Below are 15,938 nucleotides of genomic sequence, written 5' to 3'. Positions count from 1 at the left end.
TTTTACTCCCAGGTATAGTCATATGTACTTGTTAGTTTCTCAGGGCACCTTTATTTTCAAATCTTGGTGCTTCTCAAACTTTGAACCAGCAGGCAAATTCCAGATTTATACAGAAGTGAGTCTCAAAGACATCAGGGGATAAAAAAAACCTGATGACTTTGACAAACTAGAACCTAGTATTGAAGTGGCAGTAATCTGGTAATATGGTGCCCCATTTCAAAGAGACACCTTTTCTCCCAAAGAAATCCCTTTGCTACCCTCATAACACCTGGCTTTGTTCTGTGCTAAGTGCAGAAAGAAAATGGCAGAATTTGACAAAGCCTCATTTAATATTTTTCATTATAATAGCTTTTTTAACCCCCAAGTTTAATTTATTACTTAGTTTCATTTTTCCCTCCTAGAGGACATTTAAGGCTGATTAGTAGTTAGGTTTGTTTCATTCTAACCTGGCCCAAGGTGCTCTTTGCATTTACCTGCCCCCCACCGCACATATCCCAGCCTGTGCTTGGTAATTTATGAAATATTGGTAGGGTAAAGTAATTTGGCTATGATTTTTAGAGGGGAAAATTGTCAGTTTGGTTTTAATCTATTTTATTTAATTATTGCTTCTCTGCAGCTGGCTCACTTTCCCTTCCCCCATTTCCTTTTACATGGCAGAAACATGCAACAATGATTAATGGAATGACACACAGAAATTGACAAAGTTTGGGTAGATGAATGGATAAGGAACATTGACCTTTTCCCTTTTAAGTGTGATTGTTTGAAGCCAGGCTCATCTTTTAAGGGAAGTGGTATTGGATTCCACCAATCAAGAATTGAAAGGTGGCATTCTCATCAAAGAATGACAGGAATTAGCCACAAATAGGCAGCTAAAGATTTGGGGCAACTTCTTGCTTTTTGCACAGCCAGCCCTTTATTTGCTGTGAAATAGCCAGTGAGGATTTTCACTCAGGCCAGCTTCCTTTTTACAGGTGAAAGTTTGCACCAACAGACAACTATCCTTGTATTTTAGTACCTGCAAAATCTAGTTAAGGCACTGAACTGGAGTCCAGAAGATCTAGATTGAATTCCCATCTCTTCCACAGCCTTTATGTATGTATGACCTTGGACAAGTCACCTGACCTCTTTGGAAAATCTTACCGTAAAACCTAGTAGCTCCCACTGTTCTCAGAGGGGCTTATTGGCTGCTGAGGTCTTTGAAAAATCTGCCTCTAGTTGTAGCTGCTGAGCCTTTCTGAAAATTCTGGCTTTTATCTGTCACTGCTTCAACTCCCCCTCTGTGAAACGGGGCTAGGAATACTTTTGCTGCCAATATTTGCACCTACAGTAGCAAAAACGTTGGTGCTGCAATTTGTAGGCAAAATTCATCAAAGACCAGTTTGAAGCCTGGCTGAAAAGAATCAGACCCGGGGAGCGTAATTGAGCTCTAAATTTTCTTCTGGGCACATATTTCCAATAATTCATAATCAGGTGATTCTGGTGAAACAAATACCTCAGCGTTTCTATTTGTATAGTCCCCTGCAGACCTCCATTAACAGGGTTGAATGAGGTAAGAATTATGTATGTGTTTCACAATAGCATGTCTGCGTGCGACAGAAGTATTTACCTGGTCTGGCAAAGCCTGTGTTCTAGTGGCCAGGTTGAGTAAATTTTCTGTTCATCCCAGGAACAGTCTATCTTCAGGTTTTATTCCTTCCTGGCAGTCCTGATCTCAATCTGTTTGTGTCAAGGCTGCCAAAGGTCTGATAGTAGATCCAAATACCTTCACAAAGTGGCTGCCCTTTCCCTCCTACACATATTGGCAGTGCGAGTTGATACTCATTTTCTTTCAATGCTTTTAATATACCGAATAATAAAGAAACCTTTACCTCTACAATCATAGGTAACTGAGTCTAGCTTTCCCTGTTGGATCTCCTCCCTCTTCATGACAAAGACCTTCACATAGAAGTAGATCTAAGGGATTACCTGCTCTTTTCATTCCCTCTGAAGCACCTGACATTGGCCACTGTCGGAAAACAGATTACTGGGCTAGATGGATCTTTGGTTTGACTCAGTATGGCCTTTCTTATCTTTCTCTGATAAGGTTTTGTGAGAGTCGAGGTTGGGTTAGAAGGGATTTCAAACTTAAAAATTCCCAGCTTTTTACATTTGCATAAAGTTTCCATCTTTGGATCAATCCTCTCCGTTCAAGGAAGTTTTAAATGTGGGTTTGTCCGTGTTTGTCCTGGAAAATTTCTCTGTGGGGTCTGGTCCACTAGCATTACACTGCTCTTAAAGTGTGTTATTGAGAAGACTGATTCTCACTTTGTTTGCTCTTTAATTTTTTTTTTTTTGAGGGGGAGAGGGGAGGCTCTTCATTTTAGCAAAGTTATTTTTATGTCACTGTAATTTTTGACCAGCACACATGTAGCTACCCTTTGTTCTTGACTGCCATTTTGTTTTTTTAATTTTGCTCAAGTAAAAAAAAGGCCCTGTTTCAAGTACTCTTCTTTGTGACAGAGTAGTTACATCAAGATTTCATGTGACCTTTGTTCAGATGTTTTCCCTGATCGTTTTGGGTTGGGGGGCTGGGAGGAGGAAATCCTTCCTGTGTCTAATATACCCACAATCTCAGAAATGTCTCCATGGTAGATTGGGAATTGAAATCTCAGAATGTGTTTATTTTGTGGAAGTATCAAGGGCTCCAAAAAATCATGGTGTGAGGCACATGGAATTGATGCATCTACTGATCCATCCAGCTTGTGTATTTCTAAATCCTACCAGGCCAAAAGAGCTCTTTGGTCAGTTAGAATTGATGGCCCTTCCACTTACCCTAGGCCTCCTCCTGGCTTGATGGAGGCTTCAGGAGAGGAATTCTACAAGGTTCTTTACCAGCCATTTTGCCTTTGTATTGGGTGTGTTTGACCTACTACATTTTGAGGTCTTTGATGCCTCGCTTCATTCTTTTCCTAGTCTTGAGAATAGGATTGGTATTCAAAGCTTGTAAGAGCCAGAGTTCTGTTTGCAGAAAGAAGAATGTATCTCAGAGCCACCAAGCTGCAGTATCCCACTCTGATGTGTACTTGAACAAGAAGGAACTAACTTGACTAACGTTATTAATTCCATTCTGTTTAAGTGCATTCACTAGCAATTTAATGCTAGATGCGTCATCTGAGGAGGCTGTGTCAAGCCAAGGATGGTGTCAGGAATTGTTATTAGTCACTGCTGCTTATCAGTCTTGCCTAAGAGTGCAACCCTTGCCTAAGAGTGCAATCAGTTCTTGGCTGGTGGACTTGAGATGCAGAAGCATCATTAACAGTTAAAAATGCATCTTTTTCAGGTCAGTCTGTAATGGATAGGACCTCATATATACCTTCCATTGCCAAATACTACCGCTATCTATGCTGGTCTCACCTAGTCCAGCATGAGCTCACTCAGGTCAGCTGCCATAGGAACTTGGACAATCCTTGCACAGAACCAACCCTGGGAGTGGGACCAACTTTTTCATCCTAAGCTTCCTAACTTTCAGTAGCACTTAAGCACATTTTAACTGGGTCTCAGAAATATTAGGAATCAGGAGATCTGATTATTTTCCTAAGACAAATAATTTATTAGAATAAGTGATTTCAACAACTGCAGAACATAGTGTTTATGATTAAATCAATAGAGATTTGTACCTGCAACTCAAAACTGAACTAATGCTTTGGAAAGTTGCTATGAGGTATGGTATTGCAGTTGCCATGTGTCTAATGTGAAATAAAACTTATGCCCAGACTACGTGTGGTCATTAAAAATCCTTGAGAAATGTTTTCTTGCATCTTGCCCAAATTGCATTTCACTTGCCCCCTAAAAGCATTGCTGTACAGTGCTACTGCTGCATTTCCATGGCGTACGTCGTGATCTCAACACATACTATACAATCTTTTGGGTGCCTCAGACTAAACAAGGTTCTACATAATTGGATTTGGAAAGATTAGATTTTTAATCAGTAAATATTGGAAAGATCAGTTTTGTTAGACACAACAAACCAATGAAAAAATATTTCCAGGGATGATAATCAAAATTTACAGAGAGACACAGTAAGGAAAATGCTTCTTGAGAACTTGTAGAGTTTGATTTAAATAATTTACTTTGTGTATTTTGACATGTTCACATTTTGAGTTTTAATGGTTATAAAGCTTTAAACTTTTTGAATCTTAGCATCTACTCTCATTAAATAATTATTGTCTGACCTTCCCCCCCAAATTTCCCACAGCTGTGAAAACTTAAATTGAAAAAATTGAAAAAAATAAAAAATGATATTATACATGGGCCTTATAAAAATAAAAGTTGAATGCTGTTAAGTCTATACATAATTATCTGCATTATTTAGTTAGTTATAGCATTGGGTGGGGGAAATACATTCTCAGTGACTGATTCTCTCCATTGCTCTGCACTTTGCACACCAATGTGAAGGAAGTGCAGCGTGGGTGACAAACACTACCAAATCAGAATGGTAGCATTTTATGCTCCCCTTGCACACGAGTAAATCACTGTACAAGGGACAAGGGAATAGAGTGTCAGGTATTGAGGGCTAGAGTCACAAAGAAACCTACGTGTGGTCAGTCAGCGTCACCATGCCTAACTTTTAGGTGCCTAGAAAACCACTAGAGTCACAAAGCCTGAATTAGGCTCGCTGTACAATGCATGGGGAGAGATAGATGCCTGAGAACGGGATTCACAAAAACCCACGTGGTAGGAGGTGCCAAAGCGAGGGGTGTATGCTAAACCCCACCCCTCTCTCGCAGATAGGCACCTAAGTCCAGACTGCAGAGAAGTGCTTCCAGACACTTGGAATTCTCAGCAGCAAACCCTCCTTTGCTGTTAGGTGCCTCTGCCATTTCTGCAAAAAGCCAGGCAAGGGGAGGAGGCACTCCTCATAGCTATGTGGTTAGGCGGCTCCCGGGCAATAGGTGAGGACCCCCTGTGATTCAAATCCCCCCTCAACTGTGGGTAGAAGGGAATTGAATTGAGATCTGCCACCTTTCACATGAGTGCTCCAGCCATGGAGCTATGCAATATTCTGATATGGGACTCCCTCAGTGAAGCTGTTCCACTGTGGATAAATAATGAAAGAATCACTGGGGCCAGAGAGAGTGCATGAGAATTATTCTATAGTATGGTGGTCACAGCGCTCACATAGGAGACCCAGGGTCCAGTCTCCCTTGATTTATGCACCCTGACTTGATTTAGGCACAGTGGAACAGTTTTAATTGGAGACAGTGAGAGCACTCCACATTAGATTATCCCATAGCTACTCCTGGGGGAATTCTGCGCCACTGCACATGCGCAGAATTCATGTCCCCCGCAGATTTCGTTGCTTCCCCATAGAAAAATGACTTTCTGACAGGGAAGCAAAGGGATGCTGCAAGAGCAATCACGCGCCACTCTCTAGCTGTGCAGGTACATCATTTCAGGAATTCAGAGCAGTTGACGGAGAGGTAACTCACCACTGAGCTGGGGACACCCCAGCTAGTGGCTCTTACCCTGAGCTGGGATGAGCTGCTAGTCCTGTCTGGGCTGGAGGCAGGAGAGGACGGAACTTCCTCTTCCCCTGCAATGAGTGGCTGGGGCTGTATCAGACCCTCTCCCCCCCCCCCCCCGAAAACCTCCCCTGCTTCCTGCCCCATTGCTCCTCAGCTGTGGGGGGAGGAATCACTGTATAGGAAGCAGCTTCCCCATTTACCCAACCCCCATGCATCCAGACCTCCCATACCCAGACACCCCTGACAAGCCTCACTTCGTACACCCAGATCATCCCTAGCCCTCCATACCTGATCCCCTGCCTCCAGGCACCCATCACTGCACCCAGCCCACTGCCCACTGAGCTCCCTGCAATCAAACTCCCGCCCTGATGCCCCACCTCGAGCCCCCACACCACTGACCCCAACTAGCTGCACCCAGACCCCCATCCCACCAAGCCCCACTCCCCCAGCACTCAGACCCCCCCCGCTGAGATCCCCCACAACTAGACTCCTCTGCTGAGCCCCAACCACCTGCACCTGGAGAGTCCCATTGCCCCTGCACCTGGAATCCCCCCCCCCAAGCCTCTGTGCATCCAGATCCCCCCACAACTGAGCTGTCTGCACCCAAACTGTCCCACACATAATCCTCTCACCCCACACCTGGATCCCCTACATTGAGCCCCGCCACGCTTGGCTCCTGCCTGGTTGAACCAGCCTGCCTCACACCTGGTGCATCTGGTGCAGAGGGGCAGGGCCCTAGGGTGTTTCTGGGACAGGTCCAGGCCTTGTGCTGTATCAGGCTCGGGTAAAGCCGCACCGCTGAGTCTTCGTCCTGGGGCGGGGGGGCTGCAGGATGATCTCCGACCTGCATGCAGCCAGTGGCCTGTGCTCCCTGCTGCCGTGCTGGAGCCTCTGCATTTATTTATTGACAAATAAAACTGGCAGAATTTTAAAATATTGTGTGAAGAATGTTTAATTTTTAGGTGCAGAATAGCCCAGTGAGAGCACTCCACATTAGACTATCCCATAGTGCAGAGGGTAGGGCACTCACCTGAGAGATGGCAAATCCAGTTCAAATTACTTCTCCCCCTCAGGCGGACTTGAACCAGGGGTCTCCCACATCCTAGGTAAGTACCTAATTATTGGACTCAACATTATGAGGGAGCGCCTCCTCCAGACTCCCATAGGGCCCAATCCACTGGCAAGGTCTGAGCACGCTTACTGGATCAGGCCCACCAGTGAGTTAGGTGTTCCTCTGCTTATCTTCCCCTGGTTCATGCATCACCCTAGGGCTTATGCGTCTGGACACCTGGTGTGGAGCTGCTGTGCGCATACTCAGAGGAAGAAACATAAAGGACCTAGGGAGCTTTTATTGCAAAACTTTAGGTGCCGGTGGAGTTTAGGTGCCTGTGGGGGTTTTGTGAATCTCAGTGGGGCCTGATTCTGGGATTTAAGTGCCTAAAGTGGTAATTAGGCACCTGAGTCCTTTTGTGACTCTATAGCCCTAAGAATATTAGACTTAGATTTAAAACAAGCTTAAATCTAAATGCTGGCTTGAGGCATACACAAACAATGTGTGTCTTGATGTTAGTAGATAAGATTTAGGTAGTTTATGGGATAGGATTTTGTTGGCTGACATTTGGTAATGGGGGAAGGGAAAGAGAGAGCAGTTTAATTAAAATTCTAATCCCAACTTTAACAATGTTCTCACCAAGTCAGCAGCCTAAATGTATCTTTGTGATTTAGCTAGGATAACATTCATCGGCTGCCTCTAAAATACCTCTAAATGCAACTAAAATTTAGCAAACATCAATACGGTTCAGAAAAGCGTTAGTCAGCATTGTCACATAGTAGTTTTCCGTCAACATACACAAAGGGGCCTTTCATAAACGCTAGTTTACTCCACCACTGCTAACATTAAAATAAAAAAACCCTCTCTCTGCAATAAGAAGTCACTTTTATTGTCTTGTAGTATTGAAACCTCATTGCCACCTTTCTGTTTTACAGGTAGTTAAACAGTATTACCAAGAAGCTGGTGCTATTTTTCGCCAGCCATGAGGCTGCGTCTGCTTTGTGCTTGTGTGATGCTATTGACTGTGTCCCAGTGCCTAGCTGTCAGCTTTCCTGAAGACGATAACCCTATTAATGTTGTTGACTACCATTGTAAGTAATCTGCAAATTGTTTGCCTTTAAAACACTAGATGATTGTTTTGGTTAATTGAAATTTTAATTAATTAATATGTAGACAAGTAAAAATATTTATTCTTATGCAATTCACCACATTTATTTACTGGCTCTTACTCGTTTAAAAAAAGCACTCAGAAATACTGCGCTAATTTGAGTAAAAAGAACATTTGCTGACATTGGCTAGCTGTTATTCATTCATATTCAAGACATTGCTTGAGGAATTTAGTGTAAAGCCTTCTACACCTAGTATATACAGCTAATCAATGCTGTTTATTGATTCTTTAGCTCTATAATCCTGAGTGATGGTGTAGCCCATTTTTACTTGCAGATTCAAGGCAATATCCAGTATTTAAAGGACGCCCTTCAGGCAATGAATCTCAACACAGGCTGGACTTTCAACTGATGTTGAAAATTCGAGACACACTTTATATCGCTGGCAGGTAATTTTCCTGTAGTCAGTTTATTAGATTTAAATTCTTTTTTCTCCTAGGTATGCGTTAATGTGGGCAATTTATTAAAAAAATAATCTGCAGAATTGGAATGGGGGGGGGGAAAGCCTCCCAGAGAAATAAACAGTATCTATGCCCCATGTATAAAAATTGGATTTGAAGGCCAAAAGCAGCAATATGCTGCTGCGTTATGCTAAACCATTTTCCTCCTTTTCCATTACAGCCCTGATTAAAACGTATCCTGGTCACTTTAAACATGGAATGACACTTCAGGGATATAGGAAAAGAGTCTAAAACTTTTGCATGTTGACACACTGAGCTGGGCTTGGACAGTATGTGATAGATAAGAACTGAATAGCTGAAAAACACAGATGCTATCTAAAACCATTACTGTATTGGGAACCAAAAATGTTCAGTGTTGACTCAGAAAATCCATAAAGACTTCAAAATATATTCTTTGTCTATCGAGTTTCCTAAAAAGTAGATCTATAATAAAAACTATCCATACAGCCAACATATTCATGCATTCACTTGATGCGTCTTATGCCCTTGTTTCCAATAGGGACCAAGTTTATACTGTAAACTTAAATGAAGTTCCCAAGGCAGAAGTTACTCCAAGCAAAGTGAGTAGATGTAAGGAAATTGATTTGATTTTTTAAAAGAATTTTCAGGTCAAGAAGTAAACTTTCTTATTTGATTTAAACAGAAATTAACCTGGAGATCGAGACAGCAGGACAGAGAGAACTGTGCCATGAAAGGCAAACACAAAGTATGTTTATCATATACAGAGCAGCAAAATACTACTACTAAGTGTGGGCGTGAAATCTGTTCTTAATACAAGTTTTTCTTCTTTCAGGACGAATGCCATAACTTTATTAAAGTCTTTGTTCCCAGAAATGATGAGATGGTGTTTGTTTGTGGTACAAATGCATTTAACCCCATGTGCAGATACTACTGGGTAAGCACGTTAAATAAACCATTAATCTGTTGTTTTATAGGTTTGCAAAATAATTGTGTTGTGATAGTTAAGCTTTTTGGTACAAGTGCAGAATGCTTCTTTTCCCGAGTGTCATGGAATATTAGATAAAAATGGACAGAAACCATCATTTAGAGTTAAGGTATATGTAAAAGTAGGGTTACCCCTTCATGCTGGCATGTAGAACAGAGAGGACCACCACCACCAATTTATTTTTCTTCTCTAGCTGAATACCTTAGAGTATGACGGAGAGGAAATTAGCGGATTGGCAAGATGCCCATTTGATGCCAGACAAACCAACGTTGCCCTCTTTGCTGGTAAGAACTTTTGATTAATGATGCAGAAGGTGCCAGACGGCTTTAAAAGAAAGCACAGAGAAGCTGCAGGTGTCACGGTGCCTCAGATTCTAAGATTACGCTAAAGGGTCTCAAAAGGATTAGAAGCTAAATTGTTAAAATATAGGTTAGAGTAATTTTGGGGAGAGTGGCAGTACAAAGAGAGATTACAGACTAGTAAGAATTCTATGTATTATTAATGGCCCATTAATACCACATTTTGACTATTGTTTTAGATGGGAAATTGTATTCAGCAACAGTAGCAGATTTTCTGGCAAGTGATGCTGTTATTTACCGCAGCATGGGAGATGGATCTGCCCTAAGAACAATAAAATATGATTCCAAATGGATAAAAGGTAATTTTGAAAAAAATTACTTTCCTGTGTATGTGACAGATATAATTTTATTGACCTTGAGGATGAAGTGTATCATAGCCAGTATGTTTTTATATAACCACTGTGTGAACGTACATGCAATGTTTGGTATAGCAAGATCAAATTGATAAGAAAGCAACTTTGTGCTGATAAAGCACAATCTTTGTTTAAAATGTAAGGGTTCCCCCCCCCCCCCCCCACACTCACAGTTAAATAGGTTAATGAATGAATCTGTAGTAACAAAGACCTTCACTGTAATACAATTCCTTTGAGGCCTTTTTACAGTCCATTAGCTGACATTAAAGACTACAAGTTCATTTAAGCTTGAATGCACCCATATTTGGACTTCCTGAAGTCTCTTGAATATTGGAGTTCCCTTTAGTTGGTATGTAACCAAGGGAAAGCCTTTAAGTCATGCAGAGCAGGCAGTGTCTTATACTTATTGAATGGTTCTTTTAGGTAAACAGCTTTCTCTTCATTCTTTCTTGCAGAACCACATTTCCTCCATGCCATAGAATATGGCAACTATGTTTATTTCTTCTTTCGAGAAATTGCTGTAGAGCATAATAATTTAGGCAAGGTAGGTATATAAAGTCAGTGTGTCACAATCGGCTGTGAAGTATCAAAAATCCTATCAGGGTGCGATATGGTTGTCATGGAAAATAGCCTCAGCAACAAATATAGTTTACATCATATTGTATTAATGGTATAAAGTTGATACAGTTTTTTCATCCTTATAATTGTCAGGTATCTTGAGCCTTAAAGCTTTTTGCATTCGCCCTGTCTTGTTAACAAAGTCCTCCACAGGTATCTTTTAGCTTTGCCATTTCCTTAACTCGGGAAATTAGCAGATATTCTGTTTTTGCCTACTGTTTAAAAAAAAAAATGGGAGGGGGGGTTCAAAAGGTGGCTCCCTAATGCCTCTGGCTAATGAATATCTGTAATACTAATGCAGAATATGATACTTCTGCTTCACCATGGAAGGATATTCTATAGTAAATTACTAAACCATTTACACGAGGTTAATTAAAGACTTTCAATCTTACTAACAATATGATTTTGAAAAAAGATGGAGGCAAGGCTGGGAGTATTGTGTTGGCTCAATGATGCATTAAAATGCTTATGCACTAGCAGCTAAACGTTGTTTGCTTTCTTCCTTTCTATACAGACTCAGAAAAGCAGCTATAGAGCCGCAATGTTCCTGTTAACAAAATTATCCTTGGAAAATGGGGGGTACTTTTCATAGTGTTTCATAAGCCAATCTCTGCCTTTTGTCCCCTGTACAGGCTGTGTATTCCCGTGTGGCACGCATATGCAAAAATGACATGGGTGGCTCCCAGAGAGTGCTGGAAAAACACTGGACTTCATTCTTAAAAGCTCGTCTCAACTGTTCTGTTCCTGGGGATTCATTTTTCTACTTTGATGTTCTGCAGTCGATCACAGACATAATAGAAATCAATGGAGTCCCTACTGTTGTCGGTGTATTCACCACACAGCTTAACAGGTGAGAGATGAGCAACCTAACATCAAAAGAAGCTCTCCAGTTCCCTGTTACAACTAAGATTGTTGCAAGAATTCAGACTACAATAGTACCTGTTTTTTTTTTTTTTTTTTTTAAAGCATCCCTGGTTCAGCCGTGTGTGCTTTCAGCATGGATGACATTGAGAAAGTATTCAAAGGAAGATTTAAAGAACAAAAGACTCCAGATTCTGTTTGGACAGCTGTACCCGAAGACAAAGTACCAAAGCCAAGGTAAAAGATTCTTGCTCATGACACAATAATATTATTCCTGTAAACTGCTACCTTTAAATCAATGACACACTGGAGAATGTAGTCATGTAAAATTGAAGCAGTGGCTTTCACTTGGACCATAAGTATTCTCATCTGCAGCCTGCCATGCTCTTTCAGGATGCTTACCCTTTCTCATTAACTAAAATATTGAGAAAGAAAAAATGTTGCTTTCCTTTCAGACCTGGTTGCTGTGCAAAACATGGTCTAGCAGAGGCTTACAAAACCTCCATTGATTTCCCGGATGAAACTCTATCCTTCATCAAATCCCATCCATTGATGGATTCTGCAGTTCCATCAGTCATCGAGGAGCCCTGGTTCACAAAGACACGGGTCAGGTATGGAATCTTTGTGAAGTAAGTCACATCTGTACATTAAAAAAGAAATATTCTTCTGAATAACCATGTGCGTTTTGGGTTTTGGTAGATATAGGTTGACTGCAGTTGCTGTAGACCATTCCGCTGGACCCTACCAAAACTACACAGTCATATTTGTTGGCTCTGAAGCAGGAGTGGTACTTAAGATCTTAGCAAAGACCAGACCCTTTTCTTTGAATGACAGCGTATTACTGGAAGAGATTGATGCTTATAATCATGCAAAGTAGGTATTATTTTACAAGTACTGCTCTCCAAAATACCAAAAATATTCCAGTGTGTTTCTCACCTAGTCATTTTCTTCTCGTGGCCTAACAAGCAGTGGTGTTTTTTCTTTACTTTTTTTTTTTGTAAATGCTTTCTCACCAAGTTCCTCATTCTTTGTCATTTCCCACTGTTTATGGAGGAGATATGCTGCTGAATAACCTGAAAATATTTTAGTACATACATTTTTTGGGTAGCAGAGAGCATTTTAATTCCACGCCTGTTAAGTCATTGATGCAATCTCTTCTAGATACCAAACACCAGTACTTATACACTATTACCTTAGCTAAGGAATTCCTTTAAAGAATTTCGAAGTGTTCAGTGATAAATAAAATAATTACTAATGAAATAAAGATTGTTTGTTCTGTAAGCAAAGAATTTGGGTAGGGCCATGTGAAGTGTTCCATTTAAAATCCAAATAGACCCAGCGCAGATTTTTAGAGTCTGCTCTATGACAGGTGTATGAGACACAGTGAAATCACAAAGCCAGTGGGTTTGGAGTTTTCCTACCTGGATCACAGAACTTGTCACCCAGCTGCAGATCTGGGAACAAAAAAGAGCTCTGGTAATCCTTAGGTTGTATGGGGATCACCCTAGAAGTAGATTAAATTACACTGATGTGTAAGCATTTCTACAGCATTCATCATTGCAATGTCCAAGCAATAGTAATTGTTGAGCATACAGTTTTCAGTTCCTACACAGCTGTAATTGACTGCCAAATCAAAAACGTTGCCAGTGTAAGCTTTACACAAGATACTCTGGTTTATATCAATAACTGTTTCAAATGACTTTTACCGAACAGGTGTAATGCAGAGAGTGAAGAGGACAGAAAAGTCATTTCCCTTCAGTTGGATAAAGAACACCATGCTGTATTTGTGGCATTCTCCAGTTGTGTTGTTAGAATTCCCCTCAGTCGCTGTGAGCGTCATGGATCATGTAAAAAGTAAGCCTACATTCCTCAACTTTCCCATAAAATAAAGGCACAGAAATCTCTGGTGATGGACGAAAGACATTATTTTCTCTGGTTTGATCTTGCACAGGTCTTGTATTGCTTCACGAGACCCCTATTGTGGCTGGCTAGACCAGGGGGCGTGCGGAAGAGTGAAACCTGGCATGCTGTAAGTGTTATTTTTAAAATCAGCCCAATGTATTTACAGTAGGTTATATATGTGCATGCACTCATTCACTAAATCTCCTTTTTAATGCTCTAAAAATACTACATTTCTCTTAGTAGATGTAAAAAACCAGAATGCTAAATTCTGGTCCAATTCTATAGTCTTTACTTAGGGAAGACTTTGATTTCAGTGTATGTTTTACCTGCGTAAGGACAATCAGACCTATAGGGAGGGCTACCTGGAGCATGACGCAGACAAATTACTGACCATAAGCATCATCAGTTTAGCAAAGAGATTACAATAGTCTAGTTACTCACTCCCAGGAGACCACAACACTTAAGAATGCGTTTTAGACTTGGATTATTTCCTTTCTCATTTTCACAGGCTCATAACTACATGGGGAAAAGTCTCCTACAGCCTAAATTTTCTGTTCGTCTCAACTTTTTGGACTGTTTAAGTGAAATTTGCTCACTTGATTTTTACAAAGGTGAAAAAATACATTTTATAGCAGAAAACATGTAAGACTTTTCCACAGCCAATCTGTACCTTTCCAAGGGTATTTTGAAGAAGCAGGCTCATGGAGCACATTGCATTAGCAATTGTGATGTTAAATGTGGTATTTATAATGGGTCCAATATTACCCTTAGATAGGCATGCACAACGCCAGTTGATATAGTTGGAGCTGCATGGATATACCAGCAAACAAGAGTGGTTGCACGATACATAAATTGATTAGTGTGAGAACTTGATTTATTTCTTGCTGTAAGTGCTTAAAAATTTAAAGCCTTTACATAATTGTTATATTTAATATACAGTCTTTCTGCTATCCTGTACTGTACAACTCCCCTTTCCCATAAGTTTGCTGAACAAATGTGTGTCTGGTTTATGCTTTCAGAAGAAAATCATTTGTTTCCCTATTAATGCTATTAATTGCAGGTTCTCTTTGTTTGTTTCATACAACCACAGCACTGGAGGATATGAGCAAGATGTAGAATACGGCAATACAGGACAGCTTGGGGACTGCCATGGTAAGACACAGTCACTGCTGCTAATTTATAATGTGTCAACAGTAGTTTGTGGATGTTAAATTTATGATGAGCCATTCAGTGACACCCTGCACGCACCACCTAGTGTTACCACGACCAGTCACAAAGCTGAGCTACTCCGGCGGGGGGTGGCAGAGATGTTTTACCTCTCCCCCTCTCCTTCCCTCACTTTGCTATTGACTCCAGAGAGCTGTAAGGTATCGAACAATTTCCCTTTTTTGGTAACAGATCGTATTTTCTTTTTTATTTTCAGTTACTCAGGTCTTAAAATCTTTTGCTTTCTTTTGGTTACTTTTCACTGATTACTTGTTCCTTTAATTCTTTTAGAAATTTTGCCTACTACAACTACACCAGATTACAAAATATTTGGCGACCCAACATCTGGTTAGTTTTTTTTAATTTTTTTGAATTAATGACCTTTTCTTTCCTTCAGTTCAGCATTTTCAGCCCTTTTTTCCCTTCCTTTTGCGCAGGTGGCAAGCCTTCATTTTTGTGCTTTTACTCATGTTCCCACTGATAGTAAAGCTAGCTGGACTCTTGTTGCTCAGCTCTTCACCCTGTGTAGCTGCATGTTAACAGCTCATTATTTATTGAGACACATCCTTTATTAAAGAGCCTGATTAACATAGATGACATCTTCACTGCACGAAAGTCCACTCAGCTTTACCCCCCCGCGCCCCTATGCATTTGTGAATGCCCCTCTTGGTCATCTCTAATAGATGGATGGCAAAAATCTCATCATCTTCCTTTTTTTTCTCCTTCCTCTCCCCCTCACCACCAGTCTTATCAAGCAAATACACATTTTCTAAAATGTGTATTTCTGTGTTTTGGAAATGTTTCAATAGTTATGCTAATGTTAATCATTTAATCTCACCCACGGTATAGCAGAACACAGGCTCTAGCAAACTGATGCGGGACTAGAGAACTTTGGTGCAGTATTGTCCTAGGGCCTTCAGACCCTTTACTCCTTTCAACATTTTTTCACAGCATTTTCATTGCAAATCCCTATTTTTCAGGAATATAGGTGCCAATGTTACTCTGTTGAACTCAATAGTAAAACCTTTATCGAGTTCAACAGGAGCATGATCAAGCCCTTATTTTCCAGAGTTCAGTCCAGACTGAAACTTGGTCTCTGGGATTCAGCCCTTGGGGACATTCCTGTTTGCCAAATCTGAAGGAAATCTGTTGGGCTGTTTAAGTCAGTGGTTCCCAAATTTGTTCCGCCACTTGTGCAGGGAAAGTCGCTGGTGGGCTGGGCCGGTTTGTGTACCTGCCGTGTCCACAGGTTCGGCCGATCGCGGCTCTCAGTGGCCGTGGTTCGCTGCTCCAGGCCAATGGGAGCTGCTGGAAGCGGCGTGGGCCGAGGGACGTACTGGCCACGGCTTCCAGCAGCTCCCATTGGCTTAGAGCAGCGAACTGCGGTCACTGGGAGCTGCGATCGTCCGAACCTGCGGATGTGGCAGGTACACAAACTGGCCCGGCCCACCAGGGGCTTTCCCTGCACAAGCAGCAGAACAAGTTTGGGAACCACTGGTTTAAGTTGTGGG

General features: G+C 41.3%; 1 protein-coding gene and 1 long non-coding RNA gene across 35 annotated transcripts in view; one reads left to right on the top strand and one right to left on the bottom strand.

Moving 5' to 3' along the window:
* LOC101950813 (uncharacterized) overlaps positions 1 to 15,938 on the bottom strand; it is a 240,023-nt gene that overhangs the window by 10,513 nt on the left and 213,572 nt on the right. The gene's annotated exons all lie outside the window — the stretch shown is intronic.
* Positions 1 to 15,938, top strand: part of SEMA6D (semaphorin 6D) — a 297,026-nt gene that overhangs the window by 273,840 nt on the left and 7,248 nt on the right. For 8 of the 31 annotated variants that reach the window (XM_065559397.1, XM_008163356.4, XM_008163367.4 and 5 more), the window contains 16 exons: positions 7,491 to 7,646; positions 7,999 to 8,110; positions 8,682 to 8,742; positions 8,826 to 8,888; positions 8,976 to 9,077; positions 9,322 to 9,412; positions 9,667 to 9,786; positions 10,296 to 10,384; positions 11,091 to 11,308; positions 11,425 to 11,556; positions 11,775 to 11,930; positions 12,019 to 12,192; positions 13,033 to 13,173; positions 13,271 to 13,348; positions 14,282 to 14,373; positions 14,719 to 14,775. In XM_065559397.1, coding sequence (XP_065415469.1) covers positions 7,538 to 7,646; positions 7,999 to 8,110; positions 8,682 to 8,742; positions 8,826 to 8,888; positions 8,976 to 9,077; positions 9,322 to 9,412; positions 9,667 to 9,786; positions 10,296 to 10,384; positions 11,091 to 11,308; positions 11,425 to 11,556; positions 11,775 to 11,930; positions 12,019 to 12,192; positions 13,033 to 13,173; positions 13,271 to 13,348; positions 14,282 to 14,373; positions 14,719 to 14,775 — 1,795 coding nt within the window. In that variant the 5' untranslated portion in view covers positions 7,491 to 7,537. The remainder of the gene's footprint in view (positions 1 to 7,490; positions 7,647 to 7,998; positions 8,111 to 8,681; positions 8,743 to 8,825; positions 8,889 to 8,975; positions 9,078 to 9,321; positions 9,413 to 9,666; positions 9,787 to 10,295; positions 10,385 to 11,090; positions 11,309 to 11,424; positions 11,557 to 11,774; positions 11,931 to 12,018; positions 12,193 to 13,032; positions 13,174 to 13,270; positions 13,349 to 14,281; positions 14,374 to 14,718; positions 14,776 to 15,938) is intronic. The other 23 variants (XM_065559400.1, XM_065559402.1, XM_065559401.1 and 20 more) reach the window with 10 other exon arrangements.

The sequence above is a fragment of the Chrysemys picta genome, chromosome 10 (assembly GCF_011386835.1).
Source record: "Chrysemys picta bellii isolate R12L10 chromosome 10, ASM1138683v2, whole genome shotgun sequence".
Classification (NCBI taxonomy): domain Eukaryota; kingdom Metazoa; phylum Chordata; order Testudines; family Emydidae; genus Chrysemys; species Chrysemys picta.
The sequence above is the reverse complement of the archived record's forward strand: the minus strand, read 5'-3'. Positions and strand labels throughout refer to the sequence as shown.